This window comes from Dasypus novemcinctus, chromosome 10 (assembly GCF_030445035.2).
Source record: "Dasypus novemcinctus isolate mDasNov1 chromosome 10, mDasNov1.1.hap2, whole genome shotgun sequence".
NCBI classification, from domain to species: domain Eukaryota; kingdom Metazoa; phylum Chordata; class Mammalia; order Cingulata; family Dasypodidae; genus Dasypus; species Dasypus novemcinctus.
In genome coordinates, this window is record NC_080682.1 from 41,829,718 (window position 1) to 41,847,822 (window position 18,105).

General features: G+C 36.2%; 2 protein-coding genes across 2 annotated transcripts; both read right to left on the bottom strand.

Moving 5' to 3' along the window:
* Positions 1–2,381: 2,381 nt before the first annotated feature.
* LOC101428434 (olfactory receptor 4C5-like) lies at positions 2,382–3,378 on the bottom strand. The gene has a single exon (XM_023588609.1). It carries the CDS (start codon positions 3,318–3,320, stop codon positions 2,382–2,384), a length of 939 nt encoding a protein of 312 aa, XP_023444377.1. The 5' UTR covers positions 3,321–3,378.
* Positions 3,379–16,930: 13,552 nt separating this feature from the next.
* Positions 16,931–17,851, bottom strand: LOC101447828 (olfactory receptor 4C5-like). Its single transcript, XM_004457988.1, has one exon. It carries the CDS (start codon positions 17,849–17,851, stop codon positions 16,931–16,933), a length of 921 nt encoding a protein of 306 aa, XP_004458045.1.
* Between the last annotated feature and the right edge of the window lie 254 nt (positions 17,852–18,105).

An 18,105-nucleotide genomic window follows, 5' to 3' on the forward strand; every position in this document is an offset into this window, starting at 1 on the left:
GCAGTGAATAGTGAAGGAGGATGGGCCATTGACAGGTCCTTGATATTGATGACTGTACTTATGAACCTTTTCTTTTGAAATTGAAAATATTATTACAGGTTGCCTGTGAGTTATCTCCTGAGAACCTCCTTGTTGCTCAAATGTGACCCCTTTTTAAGCCAAACTCAGCATATAAATGTATTATCTTCCCACTGGGATATGACACTTGGAAACGAGCCTCCCTGGCACTGAGGGACTACTACCAAACACCAACTAGCAGTGGAACTGGAAAAAGACCTTGACCAAGAGAGGGAAAGGATAAACAGAAATGAAATTTATATGACTAAGAGACTTGAAAGTGAGTCAGGAGGTCAGTCCAGAGGTCACACTTATGCACATCACAGCATGATCTCATTGAATGACACAGCAAATGTTGCCTCAAATAGTGGGGCACCTGAAACTCTGGAGACATCCAGGCACTATAGGCAGGGCTGACAGCTCAGAAGTTTGGTGCCCTGCTTACTTTGGTCTTACTTTGGAATTTGTGTCCCCCAGTGTGACAGAGTTGAACTCAGTTGTGGTTTCCCTACACATGGCTCTTCTGTGCATTCTATCTGAACCTATAGTTAGTACTGGAGTTGATAGGTTTATGTCCAAGATACTTAAATCTTTGGGCTATCCATGTGCCTGTTGGGCCCTGAATCTCAACAAAGTTACAGCACTTACCAGGACAACTAATAAAGAGATGATGATGGACAATGACTATCCCAAGGAACAGAGTCTACAACTACATGCAAGATAGTCCCATCCATTTGCCCCATGGGATCTAAGCTCCCTCTTAATTAGAGGCAGAGTGGGTATCACCATCCCAGAAACATCAGAATTGGGGAATGAACAATGGACTAGTATAGATTTACAGTTATTCTACTATAGACTTAATGTTATTCTAGTAATGGAGGAACTTTTATCATTGATGTGGAGACAGTGGCCCATGGAGGTTTGAGAGAAGGGAGAAGAAAAAATAGGTATAATACAGGGGCATATTTGGGACAGTGGAATTGTTCTGAATGATGTTGCAATGACAGATATAGGCCATTATATATCTTGCCATAACTTACAAAATTGTGTGGGAGATTTTAATGGATGATTCTCAACCAGAAAAAATACAGCACTTTAAAACAGTTAAACCAATCTTGAACATTATGTGTATATTTTTCATCACAAAGTGACCTTTTGGAAGAAGTCATGTATTTGTTTATAGTTGTACTTTTTCTACATTTAATAAAATATCCTTAACACTTTAAGAAAAAAACTATTAGTGGCAATGGACCAATATGTGTTCACCAATTGTAATAAATGTACCATACTAATGAAGGATGTTGTTAATGTGGAAAAGTGTAGGAGGGGTAGGGAGCAGGACATATGGAAATTTCCTACATTTTATATGTAACATTTATGTTATCTAAGTATCTTTAAAAATAAATTAAAAACGAAAAACAAAAACTGCCCTAACTTCATCTGGATCCTCTTCTATTATCTAAATTCTGCCTCTTAGTATTGCAATTTAGGTTAAAATATCCCAAGTGGTATGTAATTAGTCTAAATTTTCTGTTCAAATTTGAATGTGCAAATTTCTGCCTTAATTTCTCAGATATCAACTCTTTTGTACTAGCCACTTTTGTTCCTATTATCTAAGGCTTAAATATATCCAATAAATGATATTTTTCTATGCTATGAGGATGTTTTTGATGGAAACTTGTTCCACATATATATTATATTTGGGTATATCCTGTGCAAGTTTGCTCTATGGCTGTTCCTGGAAGCTCCTTGGCTTAAGACAGGAAAATACTTTACTCTGGACATATCAAAATTCCAATGTAAAGTGTTCTCAGGGTTGTCCAACACAGCAGTATTAACTGTGGAATGGTGCTTCTCTTAAAAACTTTCTCTCATTATTCCAAATATATTCCTTTCTGGTTGATGCCTATTTCCCACTATGATAAGACTACACTGACTTCAGCAGCTGAGATAAAGGTGATGTGTTAGCAAAAAAACTCTTAGCCATAAAGATTTTTTAATTTATTTTCAGTAGTTTGACTGTTAGTTACATAAACTATACTTGAAGATTTTAAGATAATTATTCTATTCAATATATATATTAACATGGATTTTCCAAACTATGACAATTAGCAATGTCTCATTGATCAACAATTTGTACAAACACGGATTTTCTAAATGGAAGGACTCTAGCCACCTTTTAATTAAATATTGGTATTTTATAAAAGAGGAAATATTCAAGATTCCAGATAAAGAGCAGATAAAATATAAATATTTTTTATTCTGACTACAAGACCAGTATCTTTGTATTAAAATCTCTGGCTCATAAAATATCACATTTCATTTTATCTTCTCCATTTACATGAATTGTTACCCAAGAACACTCTTTGAATCCAGAGCTTCCTCATGGCATTTTTCACCTCTGCATTTCTGAGGGTGTAGATTAAAGGGTTTAACATGGGTGTTATCATAGTGTAAAATACAGCCACAGCTTTATCAATGGGGAAGGTGGTCATGGGCCGAAGGTATACAAATATACAGGGTACATAGAATAAGACAACCACAGTAATATGGGAGGCACAGGTGGAGAGAGCTTTCCGCCGCCCTTCAGAGCTATGAGACCTTAAGGACCAAAGGATTCGGACATAGGAGGTAATAAGAATACAAAAACTGAGCATACACATGAAGCCACTGTTGGCAGCAACAAAGAGGCCAAAGATGTGTGTGTCAGTGCAGGAGACTTTCAGCAGAGGATAAAGATCACAGAAGAAATGGTCAATAACATTGGGACCACAGAAAGGCAACCACACAATAAAAAGGATCTGAATCAAGGTATGAAGAAACCCCCCAGTCCAGGACAGGACCACCAGGAGAACACACATCTGCCGGTTCATTGTGATCATGTAATGCAGGGGCCTGCAGATGGCCACATAGCGGTCATAAGCCATCACTGCAAGCAGAGTGACCTCACATCCCCCAAAGAAATGTTCTGCAAAGACCTGAGTCATGCACCCAACAAAGGAGATGGTTTTCTTCTCAGTGACTAAGTTAAAAATCATTTTGGGGACAGTGATAGTAGAGAAGGAGCCGTCTATGAAGGACAAAAATGACAAAAAAAAATACATGGGGGAGCCCAGGGCTGGGCTGTTGGCAATGGTCACTACAATGAATAGATTGCCTGCCAGGGTGAGAATATAAATGAGTGTAAACACGACTAACAAGAGTTTCTGCAAATCTGGATTTTGTGTCAGGCCCAGCAGGATGAATTCTGTCACGTTTCTCATCTCTCCATGTATTCAGTTTTACATTTGGATAATAGATTTATCTGCGAATAGCATAGGGATTGCAAAGGTGTTAGGTAAATTTTATTTGAGAAAATAATATATCTCCAGATAAGAATGGTGGAAACCCAAGCAAATCCTAGACTTGAAGGTTGTCTATATTTTTAATTATATATAGTGTTGAATACAATAGCCTCCTTACACACACATACACACACACACACACACAGAAGTAAGGTTTTATGGTGGTTTTCATGCCAGGCACATTTCCTGAAATCATATATGATTGAATCCTCTCCTGATTACTGCCACACTATTTTTTTTCAATTAGAAAAAACAGGAAAATAAAAGAATACTGTGAGAAGGAGCAGAAGATTGACTATATCCACCTCCCTGTGTTATTTTCCAGTCATTCAGGCAGATGATACTCAGCTGTAGAGTTTCATATCCTTGTTGGTTTAACTTGATTCAGGGCAAATGTAAAAAATCAGGTGATTCTATATATTTGAAATTATGGATCACATAGTCACATATCAGACTCAAATGAACTGAGTGAATACTTAAGGCTGCAGAAACATACCCAGGGCAGTGAGATTTATGAGCTCATGCTTCATTGAAACACAATTGCATAAGAATATCATAGATTCCTTATCAAACACATCTGCAAGAATGATATCCTAAAGAGGATAAAACAGACAGCTTGGTGCAGTACAATATTCCCCAAATTTATTTGTTAACTCTAGAATTTACTGTCTTGGAAATTCCTGTCATGGTAAATTTCTAGTGTCCATGTAAGGAATATACACATTCTCTGAGCCTCTTCAGAAAACAGATATTTTAATATGAGAAAGCACTGCAATTTATTGTTCAGGCTATGTTCTTTAGGATAAATATACTATATTTATATTTTGTTTTTACTGATAAGTAGCTATGTAGTGTCATAGTCACCTTGATCCCCAATTTTTTTATATATATTTAATATAGGAAAAATAGCAAAGGGCATAGAGGAATTGAAAAACATCTTTGTTACTTAGGTCAAACTTTGTGTCCTATAGGTAAAAGTAGAGTTTTCCACACATCTCCAAATTATCATTATAAGATCAAAATTGAGAAACCACATATCATAAATCTTATGCTTGAAAGATTTCCTTGCTATAATATTAAGAGAAAAATAAACAAAACCATGAGTGCATATATATGAAATAATTACTCATCTCATGGTGTTTTAAAAAATTATATTAAGAAAACATTTGAATGCAGAAGTCAATGTACCAGGCAGTAGAAAGTATTAGATTTGATAAATAAATTCAAAAGCCTATTGGTTCTAAAAGATACTCTTCAAAGTGGTGAATACAAAAAAGCTTAAGACGAAGGAAGAAAGCTTAAATCCCAAAAGGACATTAATATAATAAAGTGTATTTTAAAAAATATTAAGTATATTTCAGTGGCAGTAAGAAAAGTTATTCAGCCACTGGTATAATTTGTCCAAACAAAGTAAGTTTAGCCTGTTTATATATTAGTAAAATAAAAATTTATAAGAAAACATAGGATATCACAAAACAGTGAACCCTATTGTAAACTGTAGAATATAGTTAATAGTTCAATTATAATAATAATATCTATCAGTTTTAACAAATGTACCCACTAATGCAAGGTTTTATTAACAGAAGGTGGATCTTTTATTTTCTGCAAGATTTTACAATAAGCCTGCAACTCTCTCATAATTAAAAAAAAAAGAAAAGAAAAGGAAAATGGAACAACTTAAGCCAAAGTAGGTCTTCTCTTCATATCATCACCAAATAAAAGGGAAAAAAGCAAAAAATAAGTGCATATACTAAGAACTTAAAGCATTGATCTGCTCAAAAACAGGAACATAGAGAAAAATATGTAACTGATAATGGGAGAGGCATGTTATACAAAAATGCAGTGGTATAAAATATAGTATAAAACTGATGCATTCAGCAACATAAAGAGAGGGAACAAACTCCAAACATGTTTACAACAAAAATGACAAGCAACTCTTACTACAGAAATAACATTTGCAAATACATAAAATGTCTGTGCATAGTATTATAAAGAAAGGTAAAACTAAGGAAAAGGGAATTATCATGAAAAATATTAGACATTTGAATTACCATACCCTCTATTTCAAAAGCAATGCAATTTAAAACATAAATTAAATTTTACTGGCAAGTTAACAAAGATGCACAAGTGTTCAATTATTCCATGATGGTGAGTGTATGTTGGTGTTAAATATTCTGGAAAAGAAGTTGCTTTTATATAAAATGGACTTCAAAATTGGTTATGCCCCTTGCTCCAGTACTCTTTACACTTAGAAATATATACATATATACACTTATGCATATAGTTTGTATTTCACAATATATTTTTCATAATTGAAAATGTGGAGACAACCAAAATGTCTACATGAAGGGAAGAGTTAAGTGAATAATGATGTATGGTTATGAAATATGAGGTAGACATCAAAGTGACTTTTAAAAAGAATTATTAATGTGGAATGGTGATTTCAACATAATAGTGGAAAATGTAAATATAAAACTATTTTTATTATAATCTCATCTGTCTAAAGTGACATATATAATAGAATTGTCTCTAAAAAGTCACTAAAAACTAATAGTGCTTATTTGGATTATGGATTATAAATAATTTTATGTTCTTTTTGAGATCTTAGTTTTTCTAAAGAGAATCTATTGACTTTATTATCAATGAAACAAATAAATGGAAGGTTTACTTCATTTTCTATGGTCTGGCTCCATAATATCTCAAGTGAATGCTTTTCTGGGTATATTGGGTATGCTAGTAATTGTCAAAAAGATTGTGATAATAGAAGCAAATATTTAAATTCAACTTACCTGTAAAATGAAGACCATAACTTTTCCTTTGAATATAATTACCAGTAAAGAAGACACAGGTTGTACCTAACCCTCTGAATACTTTTAGACAGGTAACATGCTCAATTTATGACAAGGCATCTTTTCCGTAAAGAACAATTTCCATAGAGATAGCAACCACTGACCCATTACTAACTGCTGCTTTGCAAGGTCATCTGTTTTTTTACCCTAAGTATAATATTCCTTTCCCTCAAGTTGTGACTCTACATTAATTGGAAAGAAAAACTTCCTAAGTAAATCTGATTCTGTGTACAGGGTTTGTTTTTCCTCCATAGGCTCACACCATCCTGTGAATGTGGTCCTCAAGCATCCCAGCTCAGGTGATGAATATCTTTAACCAGAAAACTTTCAAACGTTTAGGATTCAGTGGAAATAGATGGGGAAACACCTAACCGTCTGGAGGAACTCTCATAAAATTCTTCCAGGCACATTTGCTCTTTTGCTGTCCAGTGACTATATGAAGTATACTATAGCAGCCACTTGAGATTAGTTCACACCACATTTAAAACACTGAAAATAGAAAACTATGCTGAAGCAGAAAAATTATGAATTCCCAGCATTATGAACTCAACAGCAAATGCACTTGGAGTCACATATTCCTGATTTTAGCTCTTATAAGACTTTGCCTAAGAATGTCTGTGCTCAGCCTAGAGTTCACTCCTTTGGTCTTTGGGAATCTGGATACAGAGGGCTTTGAAACACAGGCCAACAGCATTCTGTGGCTGGTATTCTTATGTGTTGTTCCAGGTTCAGGTATCCCCAAGAGACTGTCCTTATCAACATTTTCAAGTGTGATTTTAGGGAAATATTTACATTGATATTACTTAAGGATGTTCCGAGCTTTCATTCCCAAAGGATTAAAATTAGCAACTTCAGCCAAGATGGCAGCCAAACCAATTCATCCTCTTCCCTCTTGTGGCTTTGGCATCTGTAACCATGGTGGGCAGGGAAGATACAGTTAGGCTGCATAAGCAGACTCTCTATGGTGGTAGTTTGTAAGTAATCTTGGAGTCTGGGACAAAAGGCACAGAATGTTAGTGTGGGGAGAATTAACTAATCAGTGCCTATAAAACAACACCTGTCTCAAAGAATTAAAGAGAGGATTAAGCATGTTAAAAAATCTAGATCAATGCAAAATTGCTAGTCTACTGTTGATGCCCTGAGGATAAACACATGCAGGCTAGAGATACTGCTGTCTAATTTCTATTATCTGAATCATTCCCAAGAGCAAAAGTTTTGAAGTACAAGTTTAACTTCCTAAGCCTGTCTTGTCTATTTACTAAATATGTTAATGTGTGCAAATTTCTCAACATCTTGATGTCTCAGTTTCCACATCTGTACAAAAGGTATACTTATCTTATAGGATTGTCATGAGGTTATGATATAATGCATTAACTGTGCTTAGAATGCTGCTTAATATAGAATAAAAGCTCATTGTTAGTTGGAAAAAGCTCATTTTGTGTTGGAAATGTGACCTCATGGAGTCACAGACCAGGTTTATGGCAATAATTACCTCAATTCTTATATGTACCTGTATTTTTCTCTATGCTTTATAGAATTCTAGTGATGCTGAAATTAGAAGAGAATAAAGGCCAAGTTTGGCTGTTCTCAATACTGATTCAAAGATACTATATTTACAAAATCTTCTGAGTGTTTAATCTCTCCATTAAAATTTCTGACAGAGATGTTGAGATTCCCAAAATAGGTCATAGGATTTAATTGAAATTAAAAACAATGAGAATTAGCCCAATAATATGCACTTTCTACGTATCACTCTATTAAGTTTAGTATACCATATGATTTTCATATAATTCCATGGGTGAAATACTAATAATTTCATTTTGCATATTAGGAAATTTAATGTAAACTTTGAACACCACTTAGAGGAGATATAAAGTCTAATGATTAGTATAACTTGGTTTTAAATTGTGACTGATATGATTTCTAAGCCTGAGTTCTAATCAATGTGTTATTTTACCTCATCAGACTCTAGTGCTGTGATGTATCTTATTCCCTGGATATGAGAATAATCCTGATTCAGACTTGCTCTTAGTTCTTCAACCAATAGCAGGCAGGACTTATTCCTTAGACAGATTCCATGTGTGGCAGCTGCTCTGGAAAGAGAAGGATGGAGAAAACAGAACATTTTATAGTTTCCTTCAAAACCTTTTCTCCATGTGGTAGAACTGCCTAAGGACCATCCATTAACTTTAATTCTGGAAATTTCTTGGTGCCTGCATCATGGAAGGGAAGTCTAAGATGAAGTTCAGATTTAAATAAACATCCTATGCATAAATATAATATGGAAAGATTATGAGGAAATTATACACCTGTCTTAATTTGCCAATGTTGCTCTGACAAATACAATACAATGGGTAGGACAAAACAATAAGAATTTATTGGAAATCCAAAAGCAAAATGTCAGTAAGATTATACCCTCTCTCAGAGCTGACCTTGGTAAATGGAGCATGACAACCAAGTATAGATTGTTGGTGCTGGAATGCAGAAGCGCTCCCTTAGGCACCTTTTGTCCCAGACATTATACTATTTGCAATTTGACACCAGCATATTCTTCATCATGGTATCTTCCTAGATACCTAAATAAGGTAATTGAGAAAGGAGGTATGTTCCACTGAGGAATAGAGAGGGGTAGGCACTACAACAGGAAAATAAGATGCTCCTGCTGACCTGCCCCTAGGACCTTTAGAGCCTGGATCTATATTGAACCACTGCTTTCCACCACCCAGACCAATGAACATAGGTCCATGGGGCAGAAGGAGAGAGCAGGAATTCAGACTCCAGGGTTCTTGGACCAAGAAGTTCCCAGATTTAGTCTAGCCAGATTTCCCATTTAATAGGCAACTATATAGTGCTATTTGGCCTTGGTGTTATTGGAAAGAATTACCAAGAGATCCCAGGTCCTCCTGAGGCCAGAAATCCCCATCGTGTTCTGTGTCCTGTGCAATCAGAATTCTCAACAGACGGTGTCCAATAACAGCATATAATCAGGGATATATTCAGGATCATGGTTGCATGGGCCCACAGGGTGACACATTTGTATGGGCATGTGGCAGATGTCCCACTGACAATGATTCTTTGCAACACGAGATGAGGGTACTTCACACCTCAACTCAAGAATGCCCAACCAGATGTTGAACACTTATTCACTGATGGATTGACCAAGCTGAAGCGATCTGGTGTCCATTGAACATCAGCTGCTGTTTCCCTTACCTCTGGCACTGGTTAAAGTGCCAAATGGACTGAAATATGAGTGGTCTTCTTAGCCCTAGAACACTTGGATCCAACCACCCACTGTATTTGCTACTGATTATTGGGGCATTCCCAATGACTTAGCAGTCTGGTCAGGTTCATAGAAGGAACATTGGAAAATCAAAGGTTCCCCAGAGTGGGAAGAGATTTTTGGAAACAATTGGCAGTGTGGAAGGGCACCATCTATATTACCCATGTTGATGAACATGGCATGGGACTGTTCAAGATGAACATCATTAAAAGTTTCAGCTGTTTTTCACCCACTATGAGGCTGTTGATCCTCCTAGGAGAGAAGCAGAGGATGAGTACTGCCTGGAGGATGAGGACAAAGAACTTACCCTTAATGATGCCCATGAAATAGCTGAACTTTCCATGGCTGCATTCTCTGCACAATGGATCCACTACTGAAATGTACACTGAAATTCCACCATCATTAAATAATGAGCCCAAGAGCATGGAGGATGGTTCTCATTGAAAGAGACCTAATCGGCCAATGTGAGAGATGTCAACTACAAGCAAGAGCCCAAAAAGTACATTTAGTTATATATTTCCAGAGGACCTTACAGACTGGTCTTGGCAAGTGAAGTATATCGGCCCTCTTTCACCATCCCAAGGTGTATTCTACGTGCTGTTCACAGTAGACACCTATTCAGGTTATGGCCTTGCCTTTCCAATTCATCATACAGATACAGAACATACATGGGATGCCTTGGAAAAATAGCTCTGCCACCACTTCAGGTATGCAGATGACATCTCCTCTGAACAAGGCTTCCACACTACAGCACAATCAACTCAGTGATGGGTCCACACTCATGGAATTAGATGGACCTTCCACATCATCCAGCATTCACTTAGGCACTGGCATTTTTAAGAATTGTTTTTTTCATTTAAAATAGTCTGAATATAAATATTTAATCCACAGTCATTGATGTTGCTAGTTTTCACCAAGATATAGGTAAGAATTGTTAATGCATGATTAGGTATACATGATAGATGCTGTAAGGATCTTTTTCTGTTACAATACTTCTTTAACATATCAGTTTTATTTATATACATTTATAAAGAATAAATCAATCCAAAGTGTACAGTCAATGGTATAATCACATAGTTGTGCATTTTCATTTTCCTAATAATAATGAAACAATAAACAAACAAAACTCATCACCTATCAATCTCTCTATACCTTCCCTGCCACACATAGCTGCTATTCTGTTTCCTTCACTCTTATATATTTGTCTGTATATTATGTAAAAACAGTCCTATGTGTGTAACATCACCCATATTCATATTTTACATGAGGTTTCACTATGTTTTACAATCCCATGTTATATTTTTTGGCTTTCCTTCTAGTAAGCCCTAAGGGTAAGACCTTAGACTTACTCTTTCAACCACTGTCATACTGACATAATAGCTTTGTTAGTTATACACATTATGATGTGCTTTCACCATTTCTATTCATTTCCAAATATTTACAAACAACCTTTTAATCAATTCTGCACAGATTAACCCTCAGCTTTCCATTCTCTACCCTTATTCTATTTTCTGGTAACCTATATTCTAATTATTAACTCCGTGAGTTTATATAATGTAGTCAGTTCATAATAGAGCAATCATACATTATTTGTCATTTTATGTCTGACTTGCTTTACTAACAATGTCTTCCAGGTTCATCCATGTTGTCATATGTTTCACGAATAATTATTTCTTACTGCTGCATAATATTCCATAATGTGTATACACCACCATTTCTTTATCTAGTCATTAGTTGATGGACACCTGGGTTGTTTCCAACCTTTGGCAATTATGAATAATGCCACTATGAACATGGGTGTGCAGGTATCTATTGTGTCACAGCTTTCAATTCTTCTGGGTATATACTTAGTAATGGCATTTTGGGTCACATGGCAAGTCAATATTCAACTTCCTAAGGAACAGCCAAACAGTCCTCCACAGTGCTGTACCATTCTACATTCCCACCAACAGTGAATAAGCATTCTTATCTTTCCACATCCTCTCCAATGTTTGCAATTTTTATGACTTTTTTTAATGAAACAATCTTTCTTTTTAAATTTATTTATTTATTTCTCTCCTCCCCCCAACCCCGCCCAGTTGTCTGTTCTCTGTGTCTATTTGCTGCGTGTTTTTCTTTGTCCGCTTCTGTTGTCAGCGGCACGGGAATCTGTGTTTATTTTCCTTGCGTCATCTTGTTGTGCAAGCTCTCCGTGTGTGCGGCACCACTCCTGGGCAGGCTGCACTTTCTTTCACACTGGGCGGTTCTCCTTATGGGGCGCACTCCTTGCACATGGGACTCCCCTACGCAGGGGACACCCCTGCGTGGCAGGGCACTCCTTGCGCGCATCAGCACTGTGCATGGGCCAGCTCCACACAGGTCAAGGAGGCGGGGGGTTTGAACTGCAGACCTCCCATGTGGTAGATGGATGCCCTAACCACTGGGCCAAGTCTGCAGCTCCCTTTTATTTTTATGACCTTTTCACAGCACCCAGTCTATAGGTGTGAAATAATATTTCACTGTACTTTTGATTTGCATTTCCCTAATTACTAGTGATATTGAATAATTTTTCATGAGTTTTTTTTTCCCATTTGCATTTTTTTCTTTGGACAATTGTCTTTTCAAGTCTTGCCCATTTTTTAATCAGGTAGTTTTGTCTAGTAGTTTCCATGCTAGAATGTAAGCTCTATCATGTCTTGTTTATCAACACATTCTGGAAAGGTAGAATGCATATATAGATAGGAATATAAATGTAAAATGACTTAATAACAGTAACCTATTCTTTGAAATCTTGTTATATATGTTAGAAATTTTCTCTCCATTTTAGATATAATAATTATTTTTCAACTATTCTTTATTTTAGAAATTTTATTGATTGCCAATTTTGTGTCAGGTACTATTCTGTGAGAAAGGAATGAAATAATTATTAGAAAAGGAAAATTATCTTCTAGAATTTACCTTATAATCTTGTAATAGATTCAAGTAATAAAGAAGGGAATTGATTAACAAAGTAATCATAGACTGAGAATAATAATAAAGAATTTTTATTATTTCATTTTATTTGTAATTAGGTTTTGTCATTTATGCTTTTCCCTTTTATTATAATAGTTAAAATAGTTAAACATGGTTAATATTAGATAGAATATCATCTATGTTCAATGGCAGTAGGCTTACATATGATTTTTAGTGTGCAAAATTCTACTTTCAATAATAAAACAAGCTAGAGAGTAAGATACAAACCATGCAAAATGGTATTGAATAAAAAATAAATCTCCTTTCCATCCTTCACCAGATTCTCACCAGTGATCCTCCTTAGAGGCAATCACAGTGTTCTCTTTCTTAAGACTCTTCAGGTAGTAGTCTTTGCAAATACAGACATATTTGCACGACATATATGCATGTGTGCTTATGTCTGTGTTGATTGCTTTGCATTTTACTACTTAAGATCTTGATGATCTTTCCAAACAAGTCCATATAGATCTAAATCATTCACAGTTATCTTCTTACTATATAATAGTCTTCCTTAAGGTGAACTAAAATTAAGGGATCCAGTTCTCCTCATGCTGTTTCCCATTTTACCTATGACAATTCATGCCACACACAAAAAAATAGGTCTTTTTTAATATGTGCAATGAGTTCCTAGAATGAAATTGTTCGGTCAAACTGTACATGCACTTAAAATGTTGATATTCTTAGTTATTGTGAACATGACATCCTTGAGGTTGTATCAACTACACTCTTGCCCGTAGTCTATAAGAATTGTTGTCTACATTCTCAACAACTATTTTTTGATAAAAACGTATGGAATGAGGGGGGAGGAGGGGAAATGGGGGTTCCGTGTCACCCGTGGCTGAGTGGAGCTCTCTGGCCAGGGTCACAGAGAGGCATGGGCTGTACCCCGACCGTGGTCACCTTCCCAACCCGGTGCCCCAGCGAGGGGTCTCAAGTGAGCAGAGACCGCGTGCTGGCAAGATTGCTGAGGATGGGCCCTTAATCCCGTGTAACAGATATCCTTAAAGAAGAGGGGAAGAGCCACAGAGACAGATGAGACAAGGCAGGGAAGGGCCAGCCATTCCTCATCATCTCTCATCCAACTCGTTGTCAGAATGTCCCTGGCTGCTTATTGTGTCATCTTTTGCTGAAGAATAGGAACCTTTACTCCACCCAAAAGGGGCACATACGGAAGAGAGATCGAAATATAATAAAGTTTACTGGATCACTTATTCTAGGAGATTTTTTATTTCTCACATATGAAATTCTGGCCTTGAAGAAGTCTTTGACATTAGATACTTAAGTGGTAGAAAGAGAAAAAATGAAGTCTTATATTATGTGTGTGTATATATGAACACGGTTTCCTTAGAAAAAGGAGAAAATCTTGGAATCGCTACCAGGCAAAAAAATAACTTCACAAGGCAGTAAGAAAAGTATTGATAACATCAGCCAAGATATTATGGAGTCCATTTGCTGACAGTTTTAGTGCAGGTGATGTGCATGATCGTGAGTGTTGCATTTGGCTGCTGCTGAGGAAGAGCAGGTCCCAGGACCAGGCAGTGCGGCTGCAGGCTATGCAGGAGACGTCCCACAGGCGCCACTGGCACAATTACCAATAGAGGGTAGTCGCTCAAGCCCTCTGCTCCGAGAACTCTTACCGGTTTGGCATGAAGCAAAAACAGAGGTCTTCGCTTTTTTTCCTCCCACCTCCTCCTTTGCCGTCTTTGAAAAAAGATTCCTCCATTGAAGAAGATCTCAGACAGTTGCTGACTTCTTTACCTCAAACAGAGGTAGATGTGTGCATCGAGTATCAGCAGATTTAAGCATTGGAGATCTGATTCCTGTGAACGTTTACCATTTAAACATTTGTAAGCCAAAGAAAAAGGATTTTTTTTGTACCAATGTACCTTACAATCATCCCTGAAACTTTAGTCAAAGACCTTGAAAACTAATAGTCATCATCTTCCATTTTTCATATGTAAGCACAATGCAAGAAGCTTTGTGTTCCCTTACTTTTTTTAAGCTTCAAGCAGCCACGCAATCAGAGCGATGATGGCGTCAACCCAGCATAGACTATGTTGCAGGCAGCAGAATATTTTCACCATTTCTGAAATCACAGCATTACTGTATTCTAAATTATCATGTGTTTGATTACTATCAGTATTCTATTTCTGCTTTATTGATCTCTTTATTCATATGCCATTTAACCCATGATATAATTGCATTTGATCTATACTACCATTTGAAATCTGATATGCTTTTTTTCCTTAATTACTATTCTGTTTTAGACCTATGCCAACTCCTGTATATTTGTATTTCACATGTTAGACATACATTCTGTATATTTGCATTTCACATATTGGGCATGTATTCTATAATACATATTGTAGAAGAGAGTCTGGCTAGGATATCCAGAAAATTTGCTCAAGACACATTGAAAAACTAGGTCACACTAGAGTTTACATTGTTGTAGTCACCCTCTATTTTTGATTGTGCAATTGATTTTAGCATTGGCTTACAATTAGACAAAGGGATAAAAAATGGTGTTAAAATATGTGGTTTCTATGTTTCAGTCATTGTAGAGTACTACACAGAAGGAGAAATTTTTCTAATGTTTCATTTGACTTGATCTGTAAGGATTGCTATTTACTCATTATACACTATTTGAGAATCAAGGTAATTGCTAAAATTATGCTGATCTGTTCTCTTATAAATCTTTGTGAAGATCAAGATAGTCAATGCATTAGTCAGAAAAAAACTGTTTTGCTGCTGTAACAAATGAACACTGAAATCTCTGTGGCTTAATATGTTCAATTTTATTTTTGCTCAAGAAAAACCCACTGAAGATTAGGATATTATGTAGGGTATTTGCCATGTAGTACTCAGTAATCCAGGTTGCTTCCTCTTAGTCTTGCATTTCTTTTAGGCTTGCTGAAGGAGGAAAAACAGAAGCTGGATCATAGCACACTGGCTCCTAAATGTTTTCAACCTGATACACATCACTATAGTGAGAAAGGCCCATGGTCCATCTCCAACACCTGGGAGCTGAAAATATGGTTGGAGCTATGGGTATTTGGTGATCATAAATAGATAGGTCATAACAGAGAAAAAGTGACTCTAATTTTGGAATGAATTGTTTACTAATTATTGCATAGTAATCTCCATGATATATATGTGAGCATGCATATATCATGTCCATATATATATATGTACATATATCATGAGATCCAGGCACGACAATGGAATAATTTTCATTAATTCAGTTATTATAAAGTTAAAAGTGAAAACACGAAATTTTTCAAGACAACTGCACTGGCTTCACCTGGAAACTCTCTTATTCTCTGGATTGTTTCAATTCATTGTATTGAATTCTTTAAAATTATTTTTATTAAATTGTCTTTTTTTTAAAGATACATAAATCACAAAAAAATGTTGCATTAAAAAATATAAGAGATTCTCACATACCCCACCCCCAACCCCCCACTCCTCCCACATCAACAACCTCCCTCATCATTGTGGCACATTCATTGCATTTGGTGAAAACATTTTGAAGCACTCCTCAAGTTGGTTTACAGTTGGTTTACAATTTGCTATTCAAGTATGAATGCGTAGATTTCTGCTTTCATTACTCAGATATCAAAACTTTCTCTTTTGTACTACTTTTGTCCTTATTATCTAAGGCTCAAACACATCCAATAAAAGATATTTTGATGTGGATTTGCTGTGTGGATATTTTTTATGGAAATTGCTCCACATATATATTATATCTGGGAATATCATGTGCAAGTTTGCCCTATAACTATACCTGGGAAAATATAATATCCATCTTTGTTTTAAGCCAGGGAAAATAACTTATTTTGTGCATAGCATAAGTTAAAATGCCAGTGTGTTCTCAGGGTGTGCAAAACAAGAGCATTAAATTTGGGATGACACCAGCCTTATAACTTTCATTCCTCCAAATACATTCATCTCTGGTTAACAACTATTTCCCACAATAATAAAGCTACACTAACTTTAGCGGCTAGAAATAAAATGATGTATTAGCAAAAAAATGCATAACTATAAATGTTTTTATACATTTTCAATATTTGTGCTATTGGTTGCATAAACTACTTTAAGATTTGAATATAACTATTCTATTGAATGTATATTGGCATGGATTTTATAAATTGTGACAATATTATATTAATTAGCAATGTTTCATTGATGAGTAATTTGCACATGCAGAGAGTTTCTAATTGGAAGGGACTTTAATCACCTTTTAATTAAATATTGGCAATTTATGAAAGAGTGAACATTCAAGATACCAAATAATAAGTGGATAAAATATGATTAAACTCACATACTAGGACTGCAAGACCAAAAATCTTTGCATTAGTAATGCTTGTTCTTAAATGTCAGTAGATTTTGTTTTATCTTATCTATTTATATTAATTGTTACCCAATATCACTCTTTGAATCCAGAGCTTCCTCATGGCATTTTTCACCTCTGCATTTCTGAGAGTGTAGATTAAAGGGTTTAACATGGGTGTTATCATAGAATAAAATACAGCCACAGCTTTATCAAAGGGAAACGTGCTTGTGGGTCGAAGGTATACAAATATGCAAGGTACAAAGAATAAGACAACCACCGTTATATGTGAGGCACAGGTGGAGAGAGCTTTCCGCCGTCCTTCAGAGCTGTGCATTCTGAGGGAGCAAAGGATGAGTATATAGGAGGTGATAAGAATACAAAAACTGAACATACACAGGAACCCACTGTTGGCTGCAACAAAGAGGCCAAAGATGTGAGTGTCAGTGCAGGAGACTTTCAGCAGAGGATAAAGATCACAGAAGAAATGGTCAATGACATTGGGACCACAGAAAGGCAACCACAAAATGAAAAGAATTTGAATTAAGGCATGAAGAAATCCCCCAGCCCAAGACACAGCTACAAGGAGAACACACACCTGCCGGTTCATTGTGACCATGTAGTGCAGGGGCCTGCAAATGGCCACATAGCGGTCATAGGCCATCACTGTGAGCAGGATGATCTCAGCACCCCCAAGGAAATGTATTGCAAAAACCTGACTCATACACCCAACAAAGGAGATAGTATTCTTTTCAGCAAGTAAGTCAAATATCATTTTAGGGGCCGTAATAGAGGAAAAGGACCCATCTATGAAGGACAAAAATGACAGAAAAAAGTACATGGGGGAGGCCAGGATTGGGCTGGTAGTGACAGTCACTACAATGAATAGGTTTCCTGCCAGGGTAAGAAAGTAAACATGTGTACACACAACAAACAAGAGTTTCTTCATCTCTGCATTCTGTGTCAGGCCAAGCAGGATGAATTCTGTCACGTTGTTCATCGCTCCATGAACCCATTTTTGCATCTGGATACTTGATTTATCTAAAAATAGTAGAGGGATTGCAAAAATTTTAGATAAATTTTAATCAAGAGAATAAAATATCTCCAGAAAAGAATGATGGAAGCGCAAGCAGCCAAGCTCTAGACTTATAGTTTGTCTATATATTAATTATATACACTGTGAATACAAAGCACTCTTCACACACACACAAGTGCACACAAACACACAAGCAAGGTCTTATGACTGCTGACATG

Bases quoted from the DNA above. Each gene is read 5' to 3' on its own strand.
- LOC101428434 (XM_023588609.1), bottom strand. From the start codon at position 3,320: ATGAGAAACGTGACAGAATTCATCCTGCTGGGCCTGACACAAAATCCA.
- LOC101447828 (XM_004457988.1), bottom strand. From the start codon at position 17,851: ATGAACAACGTGACAGAATTCATCCTGCTTGGCCTGACACAGAATGCA.